We start from the raw sequence: 21,334 nt of genomic DNA on the forward strand, positions 1-21,334 counted from the left end.
CCGACTCGCCACAACTAGAGAAAGCATGCATGCAGTAATGAAGACTCAAAGCAGCCAAAAATAAAATAAATAATTAAAAACAAAGATTTTGCTGGAAACTGTGTGAAGAAAGGACTGAGAAAGGCGAGGATGGGAGTCAGGGACACTAGGGAGAGTGAAGGTGTCTGAGGTGGTGTCAGGATGGGGGGGCTGGGAGCTGGGGGTGCAGAGAACCACGGACCTCGAGCACCTGAGGAATTAAGAGGCCGCTCATTAGAGCTCACAGTGGGGGCTGTTCCTTAGCAAAATGAGAGAGAGATGGGCAGGGGCAGAATCAATGAAATTCCTTTATGAGAAGTTTGGAAGCGGGCCTCAGTCTCCCTAGAGAGTGGAAACGATTTGTCCAGGGGAAAAAGCTGTCATGAGCCCAGCTGCTGTTCCTGAGTATCAATTAGAAATTCATAGAAAGCATTTCTGAAATGGTAATGATTAAAGAGGACATGGATATGCTCATTTTTTTTCCCCTGTCAGAATGCTAAAATCCTGGATTTTCTGGCTTGTGCTGTATATCCAGCCCTGCATTTCAGCGGGAGGCTTTAGGCTGCCTTTCTGAGCCTCAGTTTTCTAAAGTGGGATCCTGCTGCCTGCAGGGACCCAGCAGGTTACTCTGAAATGATGCTGCACGGAGTCTGCTGTCCTGTAGATGGACAGCAGACCTGTGTCCTTTACACAGGGAGCTTTGGATTTGGATGGCTCATGACATGAGCTGTGTAGTGATCTGTCACTTCTTTGCACCAGGTGAGATGGCTCCGAATGGGAGAGGCAACATAATTAGAGGGTCTCTGTGCAGAATGAAAATGGAAGGATCTTTGTTCTAAAATTATTAAGAATTTCAAGACAGTGGCAGCAGAACATTAAAGCAAGCACAGGGCCCTAAGTGTGGTGGCCTGTGCGCCTGCAGAGGTCACGTGCCGTGAAGCCAGCCTTGGCTTGGAAACCGGAGGGTTCAGAGACATGGGGCTGTGTGCCTGGGGTCTGGATTCTGAAAGTAAATGAGTTTGTATCTCATAGGAGGCTGGGAGATTTCTTTGGGACTGGCTACATTCTGAACATGGAGGGATGCCTCTTATGGATTAGAAATGTTGCTTTTCTGTATAAAAAGCTCAAACCTTGTAGGCTTCAGGTGTCCAGAGGAGCAGGGAGTGGGCAGGGGTGGTGGTGAGGCACGGTGGGGAATACGCGCGTGTCAAATTTCATTCTCCAGTTGGAAGTCCTACCCTGGGCATGTGACAGTAGAGTATCCTGACAGGCCTTCATTTCCCAAAAGGAGCAAAAAATCATGCATGCCTACATTCATTTCAAAAACACTTCCTGAGTGCCTACTGTGTGGCTTGCTGAGGTGTCAAGGAATGAAAGACACGGGTATCTATGGCCCAAAAGGAACAGAAATATAAGCACTAGACACGTATACCATAATAAGTATAACAGGCATTTGTTGTGTTTTTGGATGTTGAGCATCTGAAACCCCCTCCTTGTTTGGGGGTACCCCATCACGTGAGTCTTGGTGGGAGGCAGGGCCTGCCGTCTGTAGAAACTGAAGGTGGTAATTGCTTCTTCTTCTTACCTCTTAACTCCAATGGGAACGTGAGCCTTAGGCTTAGGAGCTCTTTTTCTTTCCCAGACATACTCGCCTTGTGCTGTTCATTTGAACATGTCACAGGGATGAGCTCTGGGTCTGACCTGAGGAGTCTTGGGCGTGAGTGTGGTCATGTGATCACAGTGGCTGGGTGATCTCAGGGAAGTCATTTATTTTCTCAGCCTAAGTTTCTTCACCCTACTTCACATGGTTGTGAAGATTAATTTGAATCAGATAGTGTGTGTGGAAGTGCCTGGCCTGCAGCAGTTATTCCACGGGAGGTAGGTCAGGGGCAGACACTGGCATGAGGACAGCAGCACTGCCTGGAGAGGGAACCTGGGGCTGTGTCCTGGCTCAGCATGAAAAAGCACCGTGATCAACTAGCTATGTCTGCCGTGGGCATCATTTCTACATTCGTTGGACCTGGTCATCTGAGCGATGTTCCATGTTGTGGTTTTGAGTTTCTGAATTAAGTAGCCCAATAGCTTAGGCTTTTGGCTCCCACTTTTTTCGATTAGACCCAAAAAACTGGCAACCTCCATGATTGGCAGATCTTAACAGTTGGACCTCAAATGCCTTCAGTATCTGGTAAAGGGGCTATTTCTTTCTTAAACTTCGTATTAAAGACTTCTTGGAGCCTCCCAGGTCTAGGTTAGATCCCTTCTTCCGTGGTCCCATAGTTTCCCCTTCCCACCATAGCATTAATCATTTTATATGCAAATTCCCTGCTTTCTTGTCTGTCTTCACCTCCTGCCCTCCCCCGCACCCCCATCACAATCGAAAGATAAGCCCCTTGAGGTCCCAGACTGTGGGGCTTGCTTGGTATGTTATCCCCAGCAGTTGAGACCTTACTAGCCCAGCAGATGCTCGAGTGAGGGAACAAGCATTTCTGCCTCCTTTGCGGACACAGCAGAAGGTGGGAGGCAGCGAAACACACCCAGGAGAGCCAGGGAACGGGGCGGAAGATGGGAGAGGGGTTCTTACTTTCTCGTTTCTTCATAATCCAGAGGATCATTTCCTTGTATTTTTCAAAATTTTTCTTCAACCTGAAAGGAATGTGAATCATCTTTAGAAGCTGAGACTAAATTCATGTTTACATGTCATGCTACACAGTGGACATGCTAGGGCCTGCTCCGTCTTTTCATGGGTGGAAGTTGGCTGGATGGCTCTGCTTTCAGAGCCAGCTTTCTTCCAGTCCGTACTCAGGAATAAAGGGCCAGCATGTGGTGCTGTGCGTTCCTCCTGGCCAATAACTGCCCTTCAACCTGGGAACCTGGGCTGATCTCCAGACCTTTCTAAATGAATTCAGTGGTGGTCCACTTGGGAGTGAGGCCAGGGCTGGGAGGTCCAAACGCAAGGCTGGCTCTATGAGTTAAGCTCGTGCAGCTTGCTTTTTCTACGGCTTGTGCACATTTCAGTGAAGGCTGTTTGGAACCAGCTTAGAGAAACAGCACTGTCTGTGCACCGGACAGAGCCACCTGAAACCCCTCTACATTTAGTAGGAAAATTTCAAATAAACTCACTCAAAAATGACTTACCATGAAAGCCACATTAAGGCACAGCTCTTCAAAATGGTCAAGCCCTCATCCCCCCTCTCATGTCAGTATACAAAGGGAGTCAATCCTGGTATTTCAGTGGCTTGGACTGTTTTACTTCCAAATAAGGGTGGTCTCCAGAGGCAGCTGCCTTTCCTGGTTCTCAGATCAGACCCCTTTTGAAAGGGAATCTGCCGGAAGGAGTGAGCTTCCCAGGCTTAATTGGATCTGAGAAGAAGGCCTTTGACATGACAGATTTTAAGTTCTCAGTTCAGAGTCCTTGCAGAGAGCATGATAATTTAACCCGAAGCAACCTCAGGAAGCAGATATCCTTTGCTGGAAGGGGCTGGACGGTTTTGCCTGGCAGAAAATAGGGGTTTACTCTTTGTACTGCAGGAGCAATTGTGGAACTTGAGAATGAGCTCTTCATGGCCTGTTTGTACCAAGTGTTATTTATTTTATTTGCAAGCACTTTGAATGTAATTGAAGCAATTACCTCGCTTACCATCACCTGTGAAAGAATAAGGACCGAGGAGGGGGTGGGGTGAAGCCTGTCCCGCAGGCTGAGAACAGAATGCCAGAGTTAAACTCCAGCAGAGGCACCCAGGGCGCTTTTGGGGAGGTTCCTCCCTTGGCTCTTTGCGCACCTTTGCAAGCGAGTGGAATCCTTACTAGCCAGCTCCTCAATGGTGGAGACTATACATGCTACTGTATAGATCGGCGCACAGGACGTGCTCACGAAATAGTCATTGAGTGTAATTAGGTTAAACTGAGCCTTGGTTATGGGCTGAAATGGGAAAGAAGGGGAGAAAGTGTAACATATGATGCAGGATAACTTACAGGGATGTTCTTTGGGACTTGTTTTTGCTGCTGTGTAAGGATCTGAAAGCTTGGATGTTCTTTGTGTTTTGCACTGTGTATTTTGCCTTCTCGTTTCCTAGAGAAGCCTTAGGGGTTTCTGGCCCCGAGACTCTGTGGAGCCCAAAGCAGAAACTGCTGACAGTCAGTCTCCTCCTGATTTTTGTGAGTGCCCCCGTTCACCATTCAAGGGGGTTATGCAGGACAGCCCACCCCTCACGGCCTGTGCCTTGTGCCACTGGGGGAGAGCCTGCCGTAGACCCACTGCGTGCTTGACTGTGTGCCTTATTCACCAAGGGTTCTGACAGCTGGTTAAGTGAAAATCCAGGCTCCCATGTACCCCAGGCTGGTTGTACAGATGGGGTTCTGGAACATGATGTGACCTGGGGTCATGCCAACTAGAAAGATTTGGAGCCAGCAATGATCTGCAATAACTTTATCATTCCTCGCTCCAAACGGGGGCTCTTGCCAGGAGTCCCAGGTTAGTGAAGCTCAGGGCTTTTCCCCCTCAGGGAGCCCCATCTTGATCCCCCACTGTCCCCTCTCTTCAAAGGCCCAGGGGTCTGAGCCTTGCTTCCCAGCCTTTCGAACAAGTTCACGGTCCCGTCAAGACTTTTCTTGCCCTGGATTTCCAACCTCTGTCACTGCCCGCCTTTGATCCTATGCTGTACGTCCCCTGCTTATAGATTTCGTTCCCGTCCCCCGGCCCCTAATCTTGCCCTTGTCCTCGTGCCTGGCTTGGGCCTGCTCTTTGACTCAGGGGACCTGCCCAGCCCTGGCCTTACTACTCTGTTCTCTGATGGCCCCGTTTACACTTTCCCTGCTGCTACTTCTGGCCTACCTGAACCCACCGACCAATAGCTCCATCTCTCCAGTCACTTACAGGATTCCCAGTTTCCTTCTGGTATCACTCTCCAGATGACCAGTCAGGGGAATGTTAATATCCTCCTCCTCCAGTTCGTTGCGAGCAGCCATTTCTTTGAGCATAGTCCTGAACACGGACTGATAGGAGCTGGTCGCAGCCTGCAAAAGGACCACAGTATGAAACACTCGGAAAACGGGAATTAAGCGTTTGCTGATTATCCCTGTTTCTGAGTGCCTAAGGTGCCAGATGAGATTTCAACATGTTATTCGAAACAGACAAGCAGTGGGAACATCAGGGTTGCTAGCAAAATTTATTCTAAAGACTAGTTCCATTATGGTCACACCCTCTTCTCATTCCCCAGTTCCCTCAAGAATTTTTTTTTTTTTGATAGTAGCTTACCAAGAAATCTTGAGAGCAGAAAATTACCTTCTTTTTCCAAATGTAGAGATGACTGTACAACGTAAACGTGCTTCCATGCCTTCAGAGCATAACAGGCTTTTTGAGTTCTGGGAGTGGCCAAGCTCTCAGTGGTTGGTGATTTTTTCATTGTGAAGGATAACAGTCTTCAGGAAAGCAGGGTAGCACCTAGCACGGTCTGTGGTGGCTGATTCTGCCTTTAACGATTCCTCCAAAGTAATGACACTGCAAGCTAGTTTTTTATTTTGTAAATTTGATCATTCTATCCCAAGTCCGTGATGCTAACCAGGACGGACCCATGGGTGGGTCCTCACAAGAGTTTCTTTTTTTGGATCCCTCTTGGGTAGAAGGTGAAGTTTGGCTTGCTGTCCAGGTAACCGCGCATCTGTCATGTTCCCCTGCTCACCTACGGGTCGAGGTTGTTATGGTGGTGGTTTTGCATCTGATAATGTACAGTCTGCCATTCACTTATAAGCCTCCTATCGTAAGTGGGAGACCCAGATATCCACAGTTGCGTGTGACCTGGGGCAGATACACGACTGCAGCTTGTGGCTGGCTGGCTTTTCTAGGTTGGGGAAAAGCTGGGGTGTGTCAGGTCTGGCTGGCCTGATTCCCAGCCTCTCTATGTACCTCTTCCCAGTGCTGGTGTTCAGTTAATTAAGCACAGAGGCCATCCTACTGAGGAAGCTGTAAGGCCTCGGTGCTCTAAGTAAGCAAACCGAAACCTCAGGCTGTAAATGCCAGAGGGTTAGGTAATCGATACCCAAGGACAACCAATCACAAGCAGCCGACTAGGCTTTAAGTTATAGCCAATCAGTACTTTCCTTGCTTTGCTTCTGCCTTTTCCCTTAAGTCCCCAACTCCTGTTGGTGGAGGGCTCTTGACCACTTCCAGTTTGGTCCCGCCCCATTTGAATCCATACAGCCTCAAATAAACTCTTCACCTTTTGAAGAGGCCTCAGTTTATCTTTTCACACGGGAATGACTCAGTGCTTCAGGGCAGGCTGAGGTCGAGGCTTGTGGTGCCGCCACTCCTGCCTCTGAATTCTTCATTTTTGACTATTCTTCTCTTGAGATGGAGCAATGACCTACTTGTCCAGGCCTGTGGTCTCTCACCAGCCCCTCTGGATTCCATAATTTGTTCACCAGAAAATATGTTCCCACTGTGGTCCACTGGACAACAGACCCGCTGGCTGGGCCTGGTCGAAGTTCTCATCCCAGCCAGGCTGTGCTGCCCAACTTGATTTATGCAGCACATACGCCATCCCAGGAGGCTGGTCCCGTTTGCTTCCTCAGCCTATAAAGAACTATCCTCAAGGTCATGGTAGCTGTATTGGGCCCCCAAGTGATGAGTTCTTCCATGCTCTGGGACTCCTCCCGGGTGAGTCTCTGGTTTGGCAACCAAAAGAGGTTGCACAGCATGGTGTGTGATACATGACTGTGTCCTAGAAACAATTCAAACACATAGAGTGGACAGCAAAGGGGTCGAATTGTCAGAATAACCGAAGCCGAGGTTGAGAGCCCCATCCGCATCCAAGGACCTCAGCTACCTCCCCTAGTGTTTCCCTCCTAGCTGCAGGTACCAGGCAGCATTGACTCCATTCCTTCTGTCCTGCTCTGGTCCCACTTGTGCACATCTGCCGCCTGTGGCGTTGCTTAGAGAGGCAGTGCTTCCCAAGCTGCACAGCTGCCTGTCCCGAGACTGCCAGTAGCCGGGCCGTGGCTGCCTCCTTATCCTCCTAAGCGTCTGATGCTTGGAGGCAGAGTGGTACAGACAGCAGGGGGATCGTGCCCCCCAACTCTGTGCCATACTTTGTCACCTGGGCAAAGCCCCTGAGGTGGCAAGGCAAGGTGCTTGTGACTGGGGCTCACCTGTCACACAGAACCCTCCCAGCGTCTGGTCTCATCCAGAACCTTGCTCAGCTCTGCAGGAGATGTCCCCTCCGCCTGTGGCTGCAGCTCCGCCAGACACAGCAGAACCTCAATTGACAGGTGTGCTGAAGGTGTCTGAATAGTTTAAGTTTCTAACTAAAACAATTCCTTTCAATTTCAACTCTTACTGAAAAATCTTTCTAAAATGCCTGAGCTTATTTTCCTGTCTTAGTAAATCCAGTGCGCTGAATCTAAGTTCAAGTAGTCTTTTTTTCCTCCTTTTGACATGGTAGTTCAATATTTGAAAAGCAGTTCTTATTAATAACAGGTGTATAGAAGCACATCTGGAAAGTAAGGAATTTAGGGATAAATAGAAACTGAGACCAGAGAATTTTTCCAATTAAAATAAAAGCAAAAACTAAATGCTGAGGGTTTTTTCCCCCCTTTTCTTTTGTAAGTTTAGGAAATTATATCTGCTTAATTTTGAGTTCCGGGGACACGAGATTTCATCTTGTGATTGTAGTTAGTACCTATAATCCTGAGAAAGTTTGTTAGTTGTAGTGGAAAGGATGTATAACCTGAATCAACATATGATGGAAGTCTTAGAGGTAAGTTGACCCAGGAAATTAGAGCCACCAGCCTGTACCGGCAGGCAAAAAACTCATGCAGTAAAGACAATGCAACGTTCTGTAGATGTAAGGCTTATTCAGACTACTAGGACTTCCCATAGCATCTCTGGTTATTGGATACAGCTGGGCAAGGACAGCTGTTAAACTTCCGGGGCTGGTTCCGTGTCCCTCTGAAGAGTGTGGGAGCAAGACTCAGATTTGGGGGAGATGCCCCACCACTCTTTGTTGCAGTGCTTGCGTTGTGGACGCTGTTGTGTAAAGTTTCTGTCTTGCTGGGCTGCCCTATGCCTGGTCCTTTAGTTGGAGACAGCAGGCTTTTCTTGGGGCTTTAATTTGTGCTTATTGGGGTTTTTGGTCACTGTCTTTTCCAGCACCCAATCAGGGGTGTATGAAGCAAAAAAGAAACTCAGGAAACTCACTGCCATGTCATTCCTTGGGTCCCAAGGTCTCTAGCCAGTCTGCCTTCTTCTGTCTTTTAGAAGCTTCTTGTGTTTGTTTTATATATAATGTATAGGGTTTTAAGATGTGGGAAAATTATACCTAGTCCGTCTTTCCAGAATCTAACTTCATTTTTACATAGGGTTTCTGCAAAGAACGATTTGCCTTGATATCTAGGTATCTGGGTAACGTAAAGGTTTTGTTTTTAGCTTTACTGCCTTCAGAAGCAATCTTGAGGATGTTTTACCCATATTACTGAAAGCAGGGCCTTGTGGTGCCATTCTTGGCTTTCTTCTGATCCTCTTGGGTTTAATGTGTGTCATTTACACTTAGTCCTGTTTTAAGGAAAGATCACTTGGGCTGTGCTAACAGCAGAGTGAAGCTGTGAATCCCAGGGTTCGAGAAGCAGCGTCCGGTTGGCTCTGGGCCACCCTGCTCTGACATTCAGAGCCAGGCGGTCTCCAGTTTGTATCCAACTTACCTTGTGTTCGAAGTCGTCGCCTTCCAGTGTGCCAATGGGATCACTTAATATACAATCCCAAAAGCTCTCTTTAGAGACAAACTCCTCGACTTTCAATTTTGGAAGTCACAGCAAAAGGAGAGGCATTTGGAAAAGGAATCAAAACAACAAACAAACAAAAACAAAAAGAAATAGATTTATGGCATTTACACTTGACCTTTTAAATAAAACTGCATGTCATCGATAAGACTTTAAATAAATTCATCAAATCACTTAAAATTTGACTTGGGGATATTAATAAAATAGGAGTAAAAGGGTCCATTTCAGTAGCAGACTTAAGAAAATGTGTTTCCGGTGGCCAGTGAAGGTTCATCTGACAAAGTGACATTTGAGTGAGTCCTGTATGAAGCCAGGAAGCGAGCAGGCAGATGGCTGGGGAAGAGCATCCCTGCCAGGGGGCAAAGGACATGCAAAGGCCCTGAGGTGAGAGTGAATGGGAGCATGTTGACATATCTGACACACTGGAAGAAGCACAGGATGCGTGGAGAGGAGCAAGAAATGGGGGGAGATGGGGAGGGGCAGGGCCAGCTCATGGAGGACCTTTTAGGCCCTGGGAAGGAATTTAGATTTTATTCTGAGAGATTTATTCTGAGTGTGATTTGCTATTGGAAATCCTGAGAAATATTCCTGTCTCCCGTCAGTTTTGTCAAAAATTGCCCATTTCCAGAATTTCACATGGTTCATAATTGCTAATTAAAGTGTAAGAGATGAATCCCTAAGCCAGTGAGCTTAAAAAAAAAAAAGTCTCTTGGAGATAGCAGATGCCTTTGTTCTCAAGATCAGCCGCAGCCCGGTGACTCTGGACCAGGAGAGGGGCTGGAAACCTCCAGTGAGACGGGGTGCAAATTGAATGGAGGAATTGATCATTACAACATGGGTCTGCTGGAGTCCCTGCTTCCGGGAAGGTGTGGCTCCTGGGGCAGAGCTGGGGGGAAGGGCTCACTCTCGGTAATTGGGCCCCCGGGGAAATTACGGTGGCCTTTGTCTCAGCTTCAGGATGACACCAGCCCCTCCATGCTGGGCTGTCCAGGGAGCCCTGAAAATCCACCGGGTTGGCTCTGGGCTGACTGATTCTGCCTGATGTGTGTCCCCGTTGGGCCTCTGAGGGTGGAGAAGGGGCATTCTTTGTGGTCTCCATACATGTTATTTTTGCAGTTCTTCCCAACTTTGGTTTAATAATGAAAACATGGACCTCTTTGGGCCCCTGGAGGGAAGGAGAATTCCACTCAGCTGGATCTGCCTGTACTGACACTACCCCAGCCTTGGTTTGTTCCTGATAGAAACCTGCCTCATCGCAGTGGTCCCTGTGCAGCCAGAGTCCCCCCCCACAATTCTTTCCCGCCAGTTCCACCCGCCAGGCACTCACCCCCCCCCCCCCCCCCGCCCCGGGGTGCTCACAGCTGACAAAGGCACAGGGCCCTTTCGGCTCGATTCCAGAACACTGTGTGTCCCCAAACTGTGCCAGGGACGTGGCCTAGAGAAGTTTTAAAACTTCTTGTTGGGAAAACCCCACAAGAATCCTTGGGAATTTGAGCAAGAACCTCGGGAAGCTCCATTTGGTTGTCACGGGAGAGAAACGGAGGAGCTGGCGGAACAGGGGTCTGGGGAGACCGGGTGGCAGAGCCCCCTCGTCAGGGCCTCTGAGGACCTGCCTGCCTGACATGGGGAAGAGGAGTCTGCCTCTGGCCCGATAGCTCAGCAGATCCCCGCGATTTGTGACTGCCGTATTTTAATACACTTTATGGAATAATAGATGGTTAATTTGCGGGGAAAGAAGAAGAAGGGGTTTATCAAGGGAAGAAGCGGACTCGGCGGGCCTGCGTGCAGAGCAGCAGCGTTAGAGGCGTCTGCTTCCACGTAATCACTAACCTTATTATCTTCCCCCAGCACTGTCTATGTGTCAAGACAGGCCCCGTAAATCAGCAGTAACACAGCCTTAACCGGGGCAGGATGAGAAGGAAGAGCTTTATTCCTAATTAACTTTCCCTTTGGGGCTTTCTGTCAACCTCCACCTTTGTTCTAGTGAGACCGTTACCTTCCCCTGAAGTTGCTCTGTGGGAGGCCTGGGGGAGGCGAGAGGTGTCAGGCCAGGTTCCTGAGTGGTAGCCCTGTCACCCAGGACCCGGGTCCCCCACGGCTCATCACTCAGCTGCCTCGCACCCTGGTCCCCTCATCGGTGCCACGGGGACCATAAGGCTCATCTTCAGGGTGGCTCAGGGGACCGGCACTAACGCGGTGAACGCCGGGCACACAGCACTCCCTGAAGTGGTGTGTCTCCCGGACCAAGAGCACATCTTAACTCTTCCCCATCTAATCAGCGGCTCTCCTCGCACATTTCTCCTTGACGGAAGCACACTTCCTGAATTTGGGGTGGACGTTTGAGTCCTGTGTATTTGCCCTGCAGGCCAGATCCCAGCGTTATCAATGAAGAAAGGGAGGGGACAAGCGGTAGGGGGCCAGCCCCGGGGCCAGCTCCGAGAAAAGAGCGCGCAGGTGAAACTCAGTCCTGCTTTCGCCTCCTCCACCCTTGTTATCCTCGACAGGCGGGTCCAGGGATGGGCTGGTCTGGCGGTCGCTATGGGCGCAAATCTATAATCTGTTCTAAAGCCACTGCAAGTGTGGCCTGTAGGTCAGCAGCAGGAGCTGCTGCCGGGATCTTGCGAGAAATGCAGAATCTCAGACCTACAGCATCAGAATCTGCACGTTAACAAGATGCCCGGGTGATTGCCCTCCACATTAAGTCTGAGCAGCACTGCTGTCCCTCCACCCTCTTCCCCCTGGGAAATGGAATAAAATGAAGAAAATTCTATAGTCTAGAGTTGGAAAGAGTTAGTTTGATAAGTCACCATGTAGGTAATCCTGACCACCCCTCCCCCCGCCAATGCTGAAAGACAGCAGGTCTCGTGCTTACATTGTTTCTAATAGGATGGGTCTGATTACTCGCAGAACTTTTGTGGAGTGATGTGTGCGCGTTGGGATTCTGCCACCAAAAGGCTTCTCCCCTGAACTTCCCGCTCATAGAATTCAACTATCCCCTCCTTAGTAAAAATTTAATCAGGCTTTAACGGGTACCATTTGAGGGCTCTAATTTATTTCCTCCCAGGTGCCATGGAATGACTCTGTCTGGAGGGGCCCATGCATCCCTGTCAAGCCCTGCTTCCCAGACTTCAGGGAACCTAGCAACTGACCGGCTCGTTAAATGTGGGTGTCCCTCTACAGCTTGAGTAGAGAGATGGACTTCTGGGCTGTTCCCAGGTCATTCTGTTATGTTCCCAAGACCCTCCCTGTGTTTCTCGTTCTATCTCCCTTCTTCAAGAGTTAAGGACAGGGAAGCACACCCAGGTTCGGGGACTGTGTGCCCAGCATGTCCCTCCATCCTCTCTAGGACTGGGCACTGCTGGACCATCAAGGCACCCGCTCCCCAGCCCGGGGCACCATGCCCAGCCCCGGATGCTCTGTAGGGTGCAGGGAGCAGGAATCTTTGGATAGATTATGTGGGGCTCTCACCATTTCCTTCCTTTTGTGGTTCTTCAGTGGGAATAAAGGCTGAAAACAAATAGGAAAAATGATTAGTAGGATGTGGTATGGTGAACTTTTAACCCCTAAATGTCTGGGGAGACCAGGATGGAGATTGCGTATTTTAGGATAAGAGGCTCCCTTGATGTTCAGCAGTTGGAGGCCTGTAGCTTTTGTTCAGCACACATTGATTCCCCTCCCTTCGCTTGTAGTTCATCTTCTCACTAGAGTTTAAGTTCTGAGAGGGTAGGATGGCTTTGTCCGTATAAAGATGGACAAACTACTGCCCAGTACACAGTAGGTATCAATAAGCATCATAGATGCACACTAAATGTCATGGAATGAACTGAGTATGAATAATCCGTTATCCTCCCTAATTCCAGTGGTAAATATTATTTCCTCCCCTTTCAACACTCAATTTTAATTCAAAATTAAAAGCATTTTACCCTTTGGCCAAGTGTCTTCCCTGAGCCTTGAGCCCTGACACGAAGTTCTAAAAATAATCCTTGGCCACCAGCCTTACTGAAGGCTGCCCTAGTCTAAAATGGTCACATGGGGACTCTCTTTGGCCCAGGGTGTGCTAATGCTGTGCTTCTTAGCGTCTCATAGTTGGATTTGTAGCTTCCATCAGTCATTTAAAATCATCGTAAAACTATAAAATTAAAATGATACCTTGTGAATCAGACTTTAAGGCGGGTAGCATCGTTGTTGATTCCTCCTCTGTTTGAGATTTTGATTTTGAAGATACAGTTAAAAGAAAGAAGAGGGTAGCCATTAACAATGTTAACCTTACACTTTCCAGTGGGTTCACATTGGACATTTAGGGTCCGAGGTTCTTTCTTGGCACCCAAGGCTGATCCACAGAGGAGAAAACTTGGGCTGGAGGCCACTGCTGGCATATATTGGAGGCTCCCTCTGCCCGCCTCCTCCTCTTAGCTTTGCTGACTTACTCGGGGGCTGCAGCGAACAGTGGTTGGGAAATGTGGGCCCTCTGTGGCCTTCTTCTCTGCTCAGTTAGGGTCCCCAGGACAGAGAGGATGGCTGGGGCTGAGGGGAGACCTCGGGGATACTCCTCCTTCTGTGGGTGGAAGAGCTGTCGGAACCGTAGCGCCAGGTGGCTTCAAGGCCATGGAGACTCATGATGGGGTGTGCCTGTCACCGTAGGAAGTGGGCATCTGCGGTGTTCTGTTGTCAAGAGCTCCCAGAGAGGTGCATAACAGGGGCCGGCGGGGAAACACAGGGGCCTGGCTGATACAAATGCACTGGGTTACACCACGAGAGGCTACTGTGTCTTTCAATAACTTTTATAAAGTTCTTAGTTACCCATGTGTTATATTTGCTAGAATTTTGTGATGCCTGCTCCTTTTTGCTCTGCCCACCACTACCTGTCCTCCTTCCTACTCCTAAACATATGTGTACACCCCCCCCCCCCCATTCCATTCCTAATAGCAGAGAGGAGCAGGCCCAGCATAAGAAAGCAGAGGAGAGCTAGCCGCCCACACCCCTCCCTGCTCACGGCAGCATCAGGATGTGAGCCGGTCTGTGATGAGAAGCCTCCCGACGCGGGCAGGATGCCTGCCGCCAGTCATCAGCTGAGACTAAGGCCTCCACCGACAGAGAGCTCTCCAGCTTCTAAGAACACCCATCCCACTGTGCATGGCTCGGGCTGTTGGGACTCATTTCTTTTTCTTAACCAGTTTTCCTCTAGCTGGCCCTTGTCTAGCCCTTCCGTGCAGATGGAGAGGTCAGGTCTCGGTTTTGTGCGGCAGGTTGTCAGATATTTGAAGGCAGCTGTCCTGTCTCAGGGTCACGTGTCTTCCAGGTTTAACACCCCTGTTTGCGTCAACAGTTCTTTGTACGATGTAGTTCCAGCCGGGGAACGAACACCACCCTCTCCTCCCAGCCCCGGCCAGTTGGCTTCTAGCCTGCATAGAGTGTGGAGGCTCTCAAAGTGAACAGCAGCTCCAGGCTGCTTCTGCAGTGCAGGCTACGTACCTTTTCTTTTTTTAAATTAATTAATTTATTGGCTGTGTTGGGTGTTCGTTGCTGCGCACGGGTTTTCTCTAGTTGTGGCCAGCAGGGCTACTCTTCATCGTGGTGTGTAGTCTCCTCATTGTGGTGGCTTCTCTTGTTGCGGAGCACGGGCTCTAGGTGCATGGGCTTCAGTAGTTGTGGCACGTGGGCTCAACAGTTGTGGTTCTCGGGCTCTAGAGCACAGGCTCAGTAGTTGTGGCGCACAGGCTTAATAGCTCCATGGCATGTGGGGTCTTCCCGGACCAGGGCTTGAACCCATGTCCCCTGCAATTGGCAGGTGGATTCTTAACCACTGCACCACCAGGGAAGCCCTACAAAACCATTTTTTTGGTTTTTTTTTTTTCCCCAACAACTAATCTCTCAATTTATTGGCCTGTCATGCAGCAAGCAGTACTAAGCTTGGACTTGGTCACAGTCATATCTTACATAACCTTTTAATTGTTCTAGGTTATATTACCTTTTCTGGAGGTCACACCAGTCATACTGTTGACTTACTGAGCCTGTGGTTGAGTAAATCATCTACAGCAGACAGGGCTTTCCCCTCGTGTCCTTCTCCATCCTGTTTTTGTGGGCCTAAGAGCAGGGTCTAAACTAAATTACCATTCTGTTTTATCCAGCCAGTCCTGATGCAGCGTTTGTGCCTGTCGAGGTCTTTTAGAATGTGATCACGTTATCATCGTCACCCACAGCATCCAGTCATGTACAGATATAAATATTCCCCCTGCATCTGTATCCGAGTCGGTGATACAGTATTGTCCTGGACAGAGCCCCATGGCTGCCGACTGGAAACTGGGTTGACTCTGATCCTTAAACAGTATCTGCGGATGGTTATTCAACAGCGATCACGCCATCATCTTGCACTAGCATCTATCTGGTGTTTGTCTATCTTGTCCACAGGAACATCAGGAAGGCTTTGAAATTTGGAATTTGGGCCTCCAAATTCCATAGTTCCCTGATCTAATAACGTTGTCCAAAAGCAACCTAAAAGCCAGTGTTACTTGATCTGTTCTTATTGACCTTATGCTGGTTCCTTGTGGTCATTTTGTTCTCAGTATTTGCCCCAGATTGGTTACAGACTCATTTCCCCAGTTTCTCCCAATTCTTCAAAAACCACAAGCATGATTAAACTATTCTCTCTCTGTAGACATTCTGGGGTATACTTTGTCACGGTCAGGACACAGCAGTTACTATCCTTTTCTGATCTTCTCACCAATCTTTGATTTCTGCTATTTCTTGCCTAATTTTATCGCACCCTTTTCAATCTGAAGATCACCTTCCTTCACAGAGAAGTTAAAATTCAGTAGCGATGGAGGACCATGATTTTCTTTGAATCATTCCTCAACATGCACTAAACTGTGGCCCTGTGTGCCTTGATCTTCTCTTTGCCCCAATCATATTTTAAAAGGGTCCCCCTTCTTTTGTTGCCGCGCACAGTATTATTTTTATTACTTTTTGGTAAGAATAAGTTTACCCTGGACTTCAGCTCTCCTAACACTTTTCTCAAAGTTCGGGACATTTTCCTACTTTTATCGTAGGTAACAATCTTATCTTTTTTAACCTCTGCATGTGATCTTTGAAAACCTGAGTCTGCTGAAAGGAGCTCTGTGCAAACCCTGGTGTGCACTTGGGAGCTTTCCAACCCTCTTCTGCGTCTGGCCAGGTGGCTGGAAGTAACTCCTCCGTGATGGCACTTGCCCGCTCTCTGTTTATTGTCACCCACATTTCTATACAAATAGTGTCTCCATGTGCACGTATTCTATACACAGCTCCTTTCCAGCCAAGACTGTCTCTTGGGAGGAGGATATACCCTCTTACCACCATATCTGATCTTGAGTCTGAAGGGGATTTAACAGCAGTTTCGCAAGTATGTAGCAAATATTTATAGGCGTGCACAGGGCACCAAGTCTTGAGGATCTCGCGGAGCAGGGACAGAATGCTGTGTGTTGGAATTTCTGGTGTACTTTGTTTATGACCCTGCTCTGTGCCTGGCTGGGTAGACACCTCAGGCCATAAATAGTCTTTCTGGTCCTCGTCCTGCCTGCTTCCTCACGCGAGCCACCGGGCATTCCTGGTGCCTTTAGCATTCCTTCCATGTCAGACCTGCCACCCTCTGTCGTAATAGGTTTCAAGGATTTATTTATCTGGGTGTTATACCTCCATATTTGGTTGAAAGTGTTGTTTGTAGAGTCCATGGAAAATGCTGTTTCTGGCGCACTGGGGTTGAATAGTCCCTTAATAAAAAATGTTTCAGAAATAGGAACTTGGCAGCCATGAAATCCATCCTACCCTAGAGGGTGTCCGGTTCTGCAGCATTCCTGTGCCTGAGAACCCTCTGGGGATCCTGTTAAGGGTGCAGGCAGGGATCGTGATAAGGGAGCCTGGGAATCTGCATCGTTACAGGCACAGGCTGCTGGGGCTGCGTGGTCCTGGACCCCAGGGAGCAGTGCCGCCAGTGCCTGCGCTCACCTCCGCTCCCTCCTGGGGGCCCTCGGCCCCACACAGTCAGCACTTTGAATCGCTTTTGCCTTGATTGTCTGTGTTTCTCCAACAAAGTGGATGGGTGGCTTTTGCCCTGGGCTAAAGGCGGATTCTCTTTTGCATCCACCTTAGTGGAAACCCTTAGTGTTCTGTCCTCCAGCTGCAGAAGGACTGGCTTTTCTTCATGGCAGGGCCCATCCCCATCATCTTCCCCGAGTCACTTTCCTGTACCTCCTCTTCACTCAATTTCGAGCTCCTTCCTGGAGCTCCATACTTCCCGGATTCCCCTTACTCACCCCCGCCCCCGTCACTCCTTACAGCTCTTCATTCTTTCAGAGAAGTCTCTTTTAATGGGTCTCTTTGCTCCATTCCACTGGCCAGATACAATCATGTACGATTGCTAGCAAATTCTGTCCCGTTGTTATTAACACTTTCGAAAAGATTGATGGTAAACCATAGGCAGAAAAGAGAAACCTTCACGAATTTTAGGGAGTTGCTTACTTTTCCTTGAGTTCCTATTTCCGCTGTAGCCACCATCCCCTCATGTCTCTGCAGGAGCCTGGGGTGTGACATTGACCCTGGCTTTAAATGCTCCAACACTGTCCACACTTTTGATCCAGGCCACCAACATCACAGGATCTGACCAGTAGGTATTTCTGTGGGTGGCTGGACTTTTGCTGAACACCAAACACATGTTGGCTTTAAGGAACTCAGTACTGGAAAGAGACTTAGCTACGAAACATGCCCCTACAGACCAAATATGCAGAGCGCTTAAAGCCTAAATTAGATCCAGATGCGACCGGCTCTCTAAATTAAGTTTGGAGACCAAAAGGATCGTGAATGAACACGGCAAATGAAGCAGTGATTTCCGGAGGGCCTCTCGCTGGAGGTGAGCACACAGTGCTATGAACAGGCTCTGGTGCCCCCCTTCTCATACCCCAGCCTTCTCCTGTCTCTTTCTCCTCTCCCACATCCTTTCAAGCTTAGCATTGGCACTTTACAGGCAATTACCCAATAAATGACTTCCAGAATCCTGCTTATGAATATTTAGATAAATGCTCAGATTTTTTTTCCAGCTGTCATGCTTACTGACTCTGAAATGGTTCCAGTTTTCAGGGCTACATCAGAGCACACACACTGACAAAAATCCCACATGAACCGATTTAGCCTGTAAAAGACTCCTCATCACGTGCTGGCAGCCGGCACCACGGAACTCCTGGCTGATGTGGGCCTGCCTCTGTCGCTCCATTCTCCCTCACAGGCTTTCTGACTCCTAATTTCATTTAACCACATTCGAGCTACAAAATTTAGGAGGCATGGATGGGGGCAGGGGAGTGAGGTGCTGGTCGGGAATCTAATTTACTGCTGCCATGACTACAGATGTGAAACGAATGTGTGAATCTGTGATGGATCAATCTCACGAAGGCTGGGTTTAAATTATTAATAATGGCTAGAGATGCTGTTCAGTGTTGCATCCCCGGGATCCTAGGGCGAGGGGCCTCTGGGCTTAATTGGGCAGAGAATTAAGATCCTCAGTGCAATCTTGCTGAACTGTCTCTTGAGTGTCTCCTAGTTGTGGCCACAGAAATTCCCCCTATGGATGGTCTTGGATCGTTCTGAACCAGGGCTGGCTTTGACTGCACGCTGAGATGGAGTGTCTGGGGTGGGTCCCAGTCCCTTCACCATGTGACTGTTTGGAGATGGGCTCTCTCCCCAGGGAACCCAGCCTGTAATTGAGAAGGCAATGGCCTGTGTCCCCGAGGGAAATAGGGCCTATGTTCATGTAGAACAAGAACAGGAAAACTAATGAAGGGACAGGGGAAGATTGAAGAAGGTGTTTGTCTTAGCACTTTGCCGATGCTCTTTCTTTGAGGGGGGTCTGGGATGAGGAAGGGGGTCACAGGGTTAGGATGACACAGGAAGCAGTATGCATCCTCAGCCTGACAGACAATACCCCAGCCTCCATATTCCACATCCATGGAACACCCGAGAGGCCACGTCTCCCCAGCCCCCAGGAGCCTGGCTGCGAGGTGGAGGCGGGATGCGGGGTCCCTTACCTGGCTTGCTTTCACAGATCCACTCCGTCTGCGTGCTCTGGTCCTGCAAGGCCAGAAACTCTCCAACGCTCTTCACAAAGGATGTAGATGGCATCGTGTCGCCAAGAAGAGGCCTGCTGCTGGCAGGTTCGGGGGTGGGAGGAGGGGCAGCAAAGAAGGTGGTCACCCGAGGGATGTCATCAGCAGAGGGGAGCAAGGGGTCAGTCCACCTCCAGACAGCGGCTGGGTTAGGAGCCCAGAGCTGTGGCCTGCAGGGTGGTTGGGGTGGTGACAGCTGCTCCCCGGCTCCCGCAGACTTCTGCCCATCCCAGGTGGTGGCTGTCACAAGGTTAGAAGGGACCAGCTTGTGGACCATGGACACTAGGCCTGTGTGCCATTCCGGGTGCCAGCTGCTGCTTCACTTAGAGTGAAAGGATCTGGGGGTGCCTTCACCCCAGGACTGGGCGCCCAGGACTCACCCTGGGACTCGTCGCTCAGCTTGTGCGTGGCTGAATGGCAGAGGGGAGCAGGATTGGTAGGTCCTTTGTTTGTGACTTCTAGGAGACCCCCTCCTGCACTGCACCTTCTTCGGGGGTCCTGCTTCCTGTACCTCCACCCCACTCTCACCCCCACTTCCCATCTTTGGGATTGCAGAGGTTCCTGAAGCATCATTCCTAAGTAGGAATTTCCACCTGATTTCTCAGAAAAAAAAATAAAAAACTTTTACCTTGCTTTAAGCCTAGGCAGGGTTTGCGGTGAATGAGCTTTGAATTCTATTGGAAAAAAGAACAGAAAGACAGTGTTGGTGGAAAAAAAAAAAAGAAAATCTTTCTTTTTATTAAAAAATCTGTTAAGTATGTGATGCTGGGGTTGGGGTAGAGAGGCCCTGATTTACGGAATTTTTCTACTTTTGCTTGTCTTCAGTGTTGTCTCTCTTAATGGTTTCCTTTAGAAATTATGAGGTTGAAATTTTATAAAATTAGTGAGAACTCAAGAAGGTAATTTTTGTGAAATCATGGATTTGGGACATTCAAGTTTGCTTTGTTAATCTTTTGAGTTATCACAGAGGCTTCCCTCTGTCACAGGATGGAAGATATCTATCTATATAGGAGAAATGGCCGAGGTTCAGAGGATATAAAAATTTTTTAAATTATTTTTAATTTTAAAGACTCTATTTGTGTCATTTAATCACCTGACTGTTGGCTTTGAATGAGATGACATCAAGAACTTCAGGTACAATTGGGATAAAGTACAGTATTGAGTCTAGTAATAGAGAATGGCGCAGTGGAAGTAGTAAACAAATGAGGAACAGAAAATTTGAATTTGCAACTTAATTGTTCAATACTTATCCATAGTTTACCCATGAGACAGACTATTATTGAGGAATATTACTTGGCTATTAAATGATGTCTACAAAAATTAAGCAATATGGGCAAATGTTGAAGTCACAATACTAAGTTACAAAAGTAAAAAACCAACTTGTATATACAGCATATTTAAAATAGTAAAAATAAGACAAAACAAGGACCACCACCACCAAACATGCAAAAAATGAGGGCAGGAGGGACAGAGTAAAACTTGCTAAAATGTGAATCAGCTTTATTTTTTTTTGGATATTGGTAGGTTAGGTGATATTTTTCTACTTTTCAAACTTCCCTTTAAAAAATGAACAAAAGTAGATTTTGCTTCTTTTTATGTCACTCTTCTCAAATTAAAATATGCATATAATTTATTAAAAAGCAGAAACAAAGGATGAAAGAGGGGAAAAAGGAGAACAGAAAGAGAAGTGATTAGAAGAGAAAGAAGAGAAGGCTTGAGAGCCTGTCTTGGCTCCTCTAATTATTTTCCATGACCTTGGAGAAGTCACATACCCTCTCTCAAACTCCAGGATCCTCATTTGTGAAGGGGAGGGGAAAGAGTGGCTGGAGAATTGAAGGAGACAAAGATTGTGAAATATACACTTTACACCCTATGCCACTGGACTGAGCTCTTGACATTCAGGGTAAGACACGCACAGAAAATGATGCTGTTTGTATGGGAGCAGAGTGGAGGCTGGGGCGACTGGTCTTGGGGCTCAGCATCTCCCCCCAGGAGTGGCCGACTCAAGGCAACCTGATTGGGAAGCTCTGCTCGTATCAGTGAACTTTCCTGCTTGAAAGGTTGTCTGGCTCTCCCTTCCCTGCCTTATCAGTATATCTTAAACATTTCTTATTAAATACAGAAAATTGCTAGGTTCCCCACTTGGAAATGGTCCTCAGGGTACCACCTCTCCACTGGAAATGGTGACCAAATTATAGCATTTAGGCCAAACAGCATTCAGAGCTGCCAAAGAGGAGCAGGCAAGGGGAAAGAAAATCAAATCCAGCAGATTATGTGAATCAAAATACCATTAAGTAAAAACATTGTGAATCAAAATGAACATACTGTGACATCTCTGTGGCATTATTTGCCACAGAGCAGAATTCATCTTTAGGAAGGTCTTGGGTTCTAAATAAACAAAAGGGGCCTCATTGTGGGGTGGT

At 48.3% G+C, this 21,334-nt stretch overlaps 1 protein-coding gene across 1 annotated transcript in view; it reads right to left on the reverse strand.

Moving 5' to 3' along the window:
• The window catches only part of ERICH6B (glutamate rich 6B), a 47,092-nt gene that overhangs the window by 19,196 nt on the left and 6,562 nt on the right, over positions 1 to 21,334 (reverse strand). The window contains exons 2-5 of the mRNA XM_057707204.1: positions 18,834 to 19,081; positions 18,627 to 18,655; positions 4,892 to 5,031; positions 2,576 to 2,661 (exon numbers count right to left, since the gene is read on the reverse strand). Of these exons, the coding sequence (XP_057563187.1) occupies positions 2,576 to 2,661; positions 4,892 to 5,031; positions 18,627 to 18,655; positions 18,834 to 19,081 (503 nt within the window). The remainder of the gene's footprint in view (positions 1 to 2,575; positions 2,662 to 4,891; positions 5,032 to 18,626; positions 18,656 to 18,833; positions 19,082 to 21,334) is intronic.

The sequence above is a fragment of the Hippopotamus amphibius genome, chromosome 14 (genome assembly GCF_030028045.1).
Source record: "Hippopotamus amphibius kiboko isolate mHipAmp2 chromosome 14, mHipAmp2.hap2, whole genome shotgun sequence".
NCBI classification, from domain to species: domain Eukaryota; kingdom Metazoa; phylum Chordata; class Mammalia; order Artiodactyla; family Hippopotamidae; genus Hippopotamus; species Hippopotamus amphibius.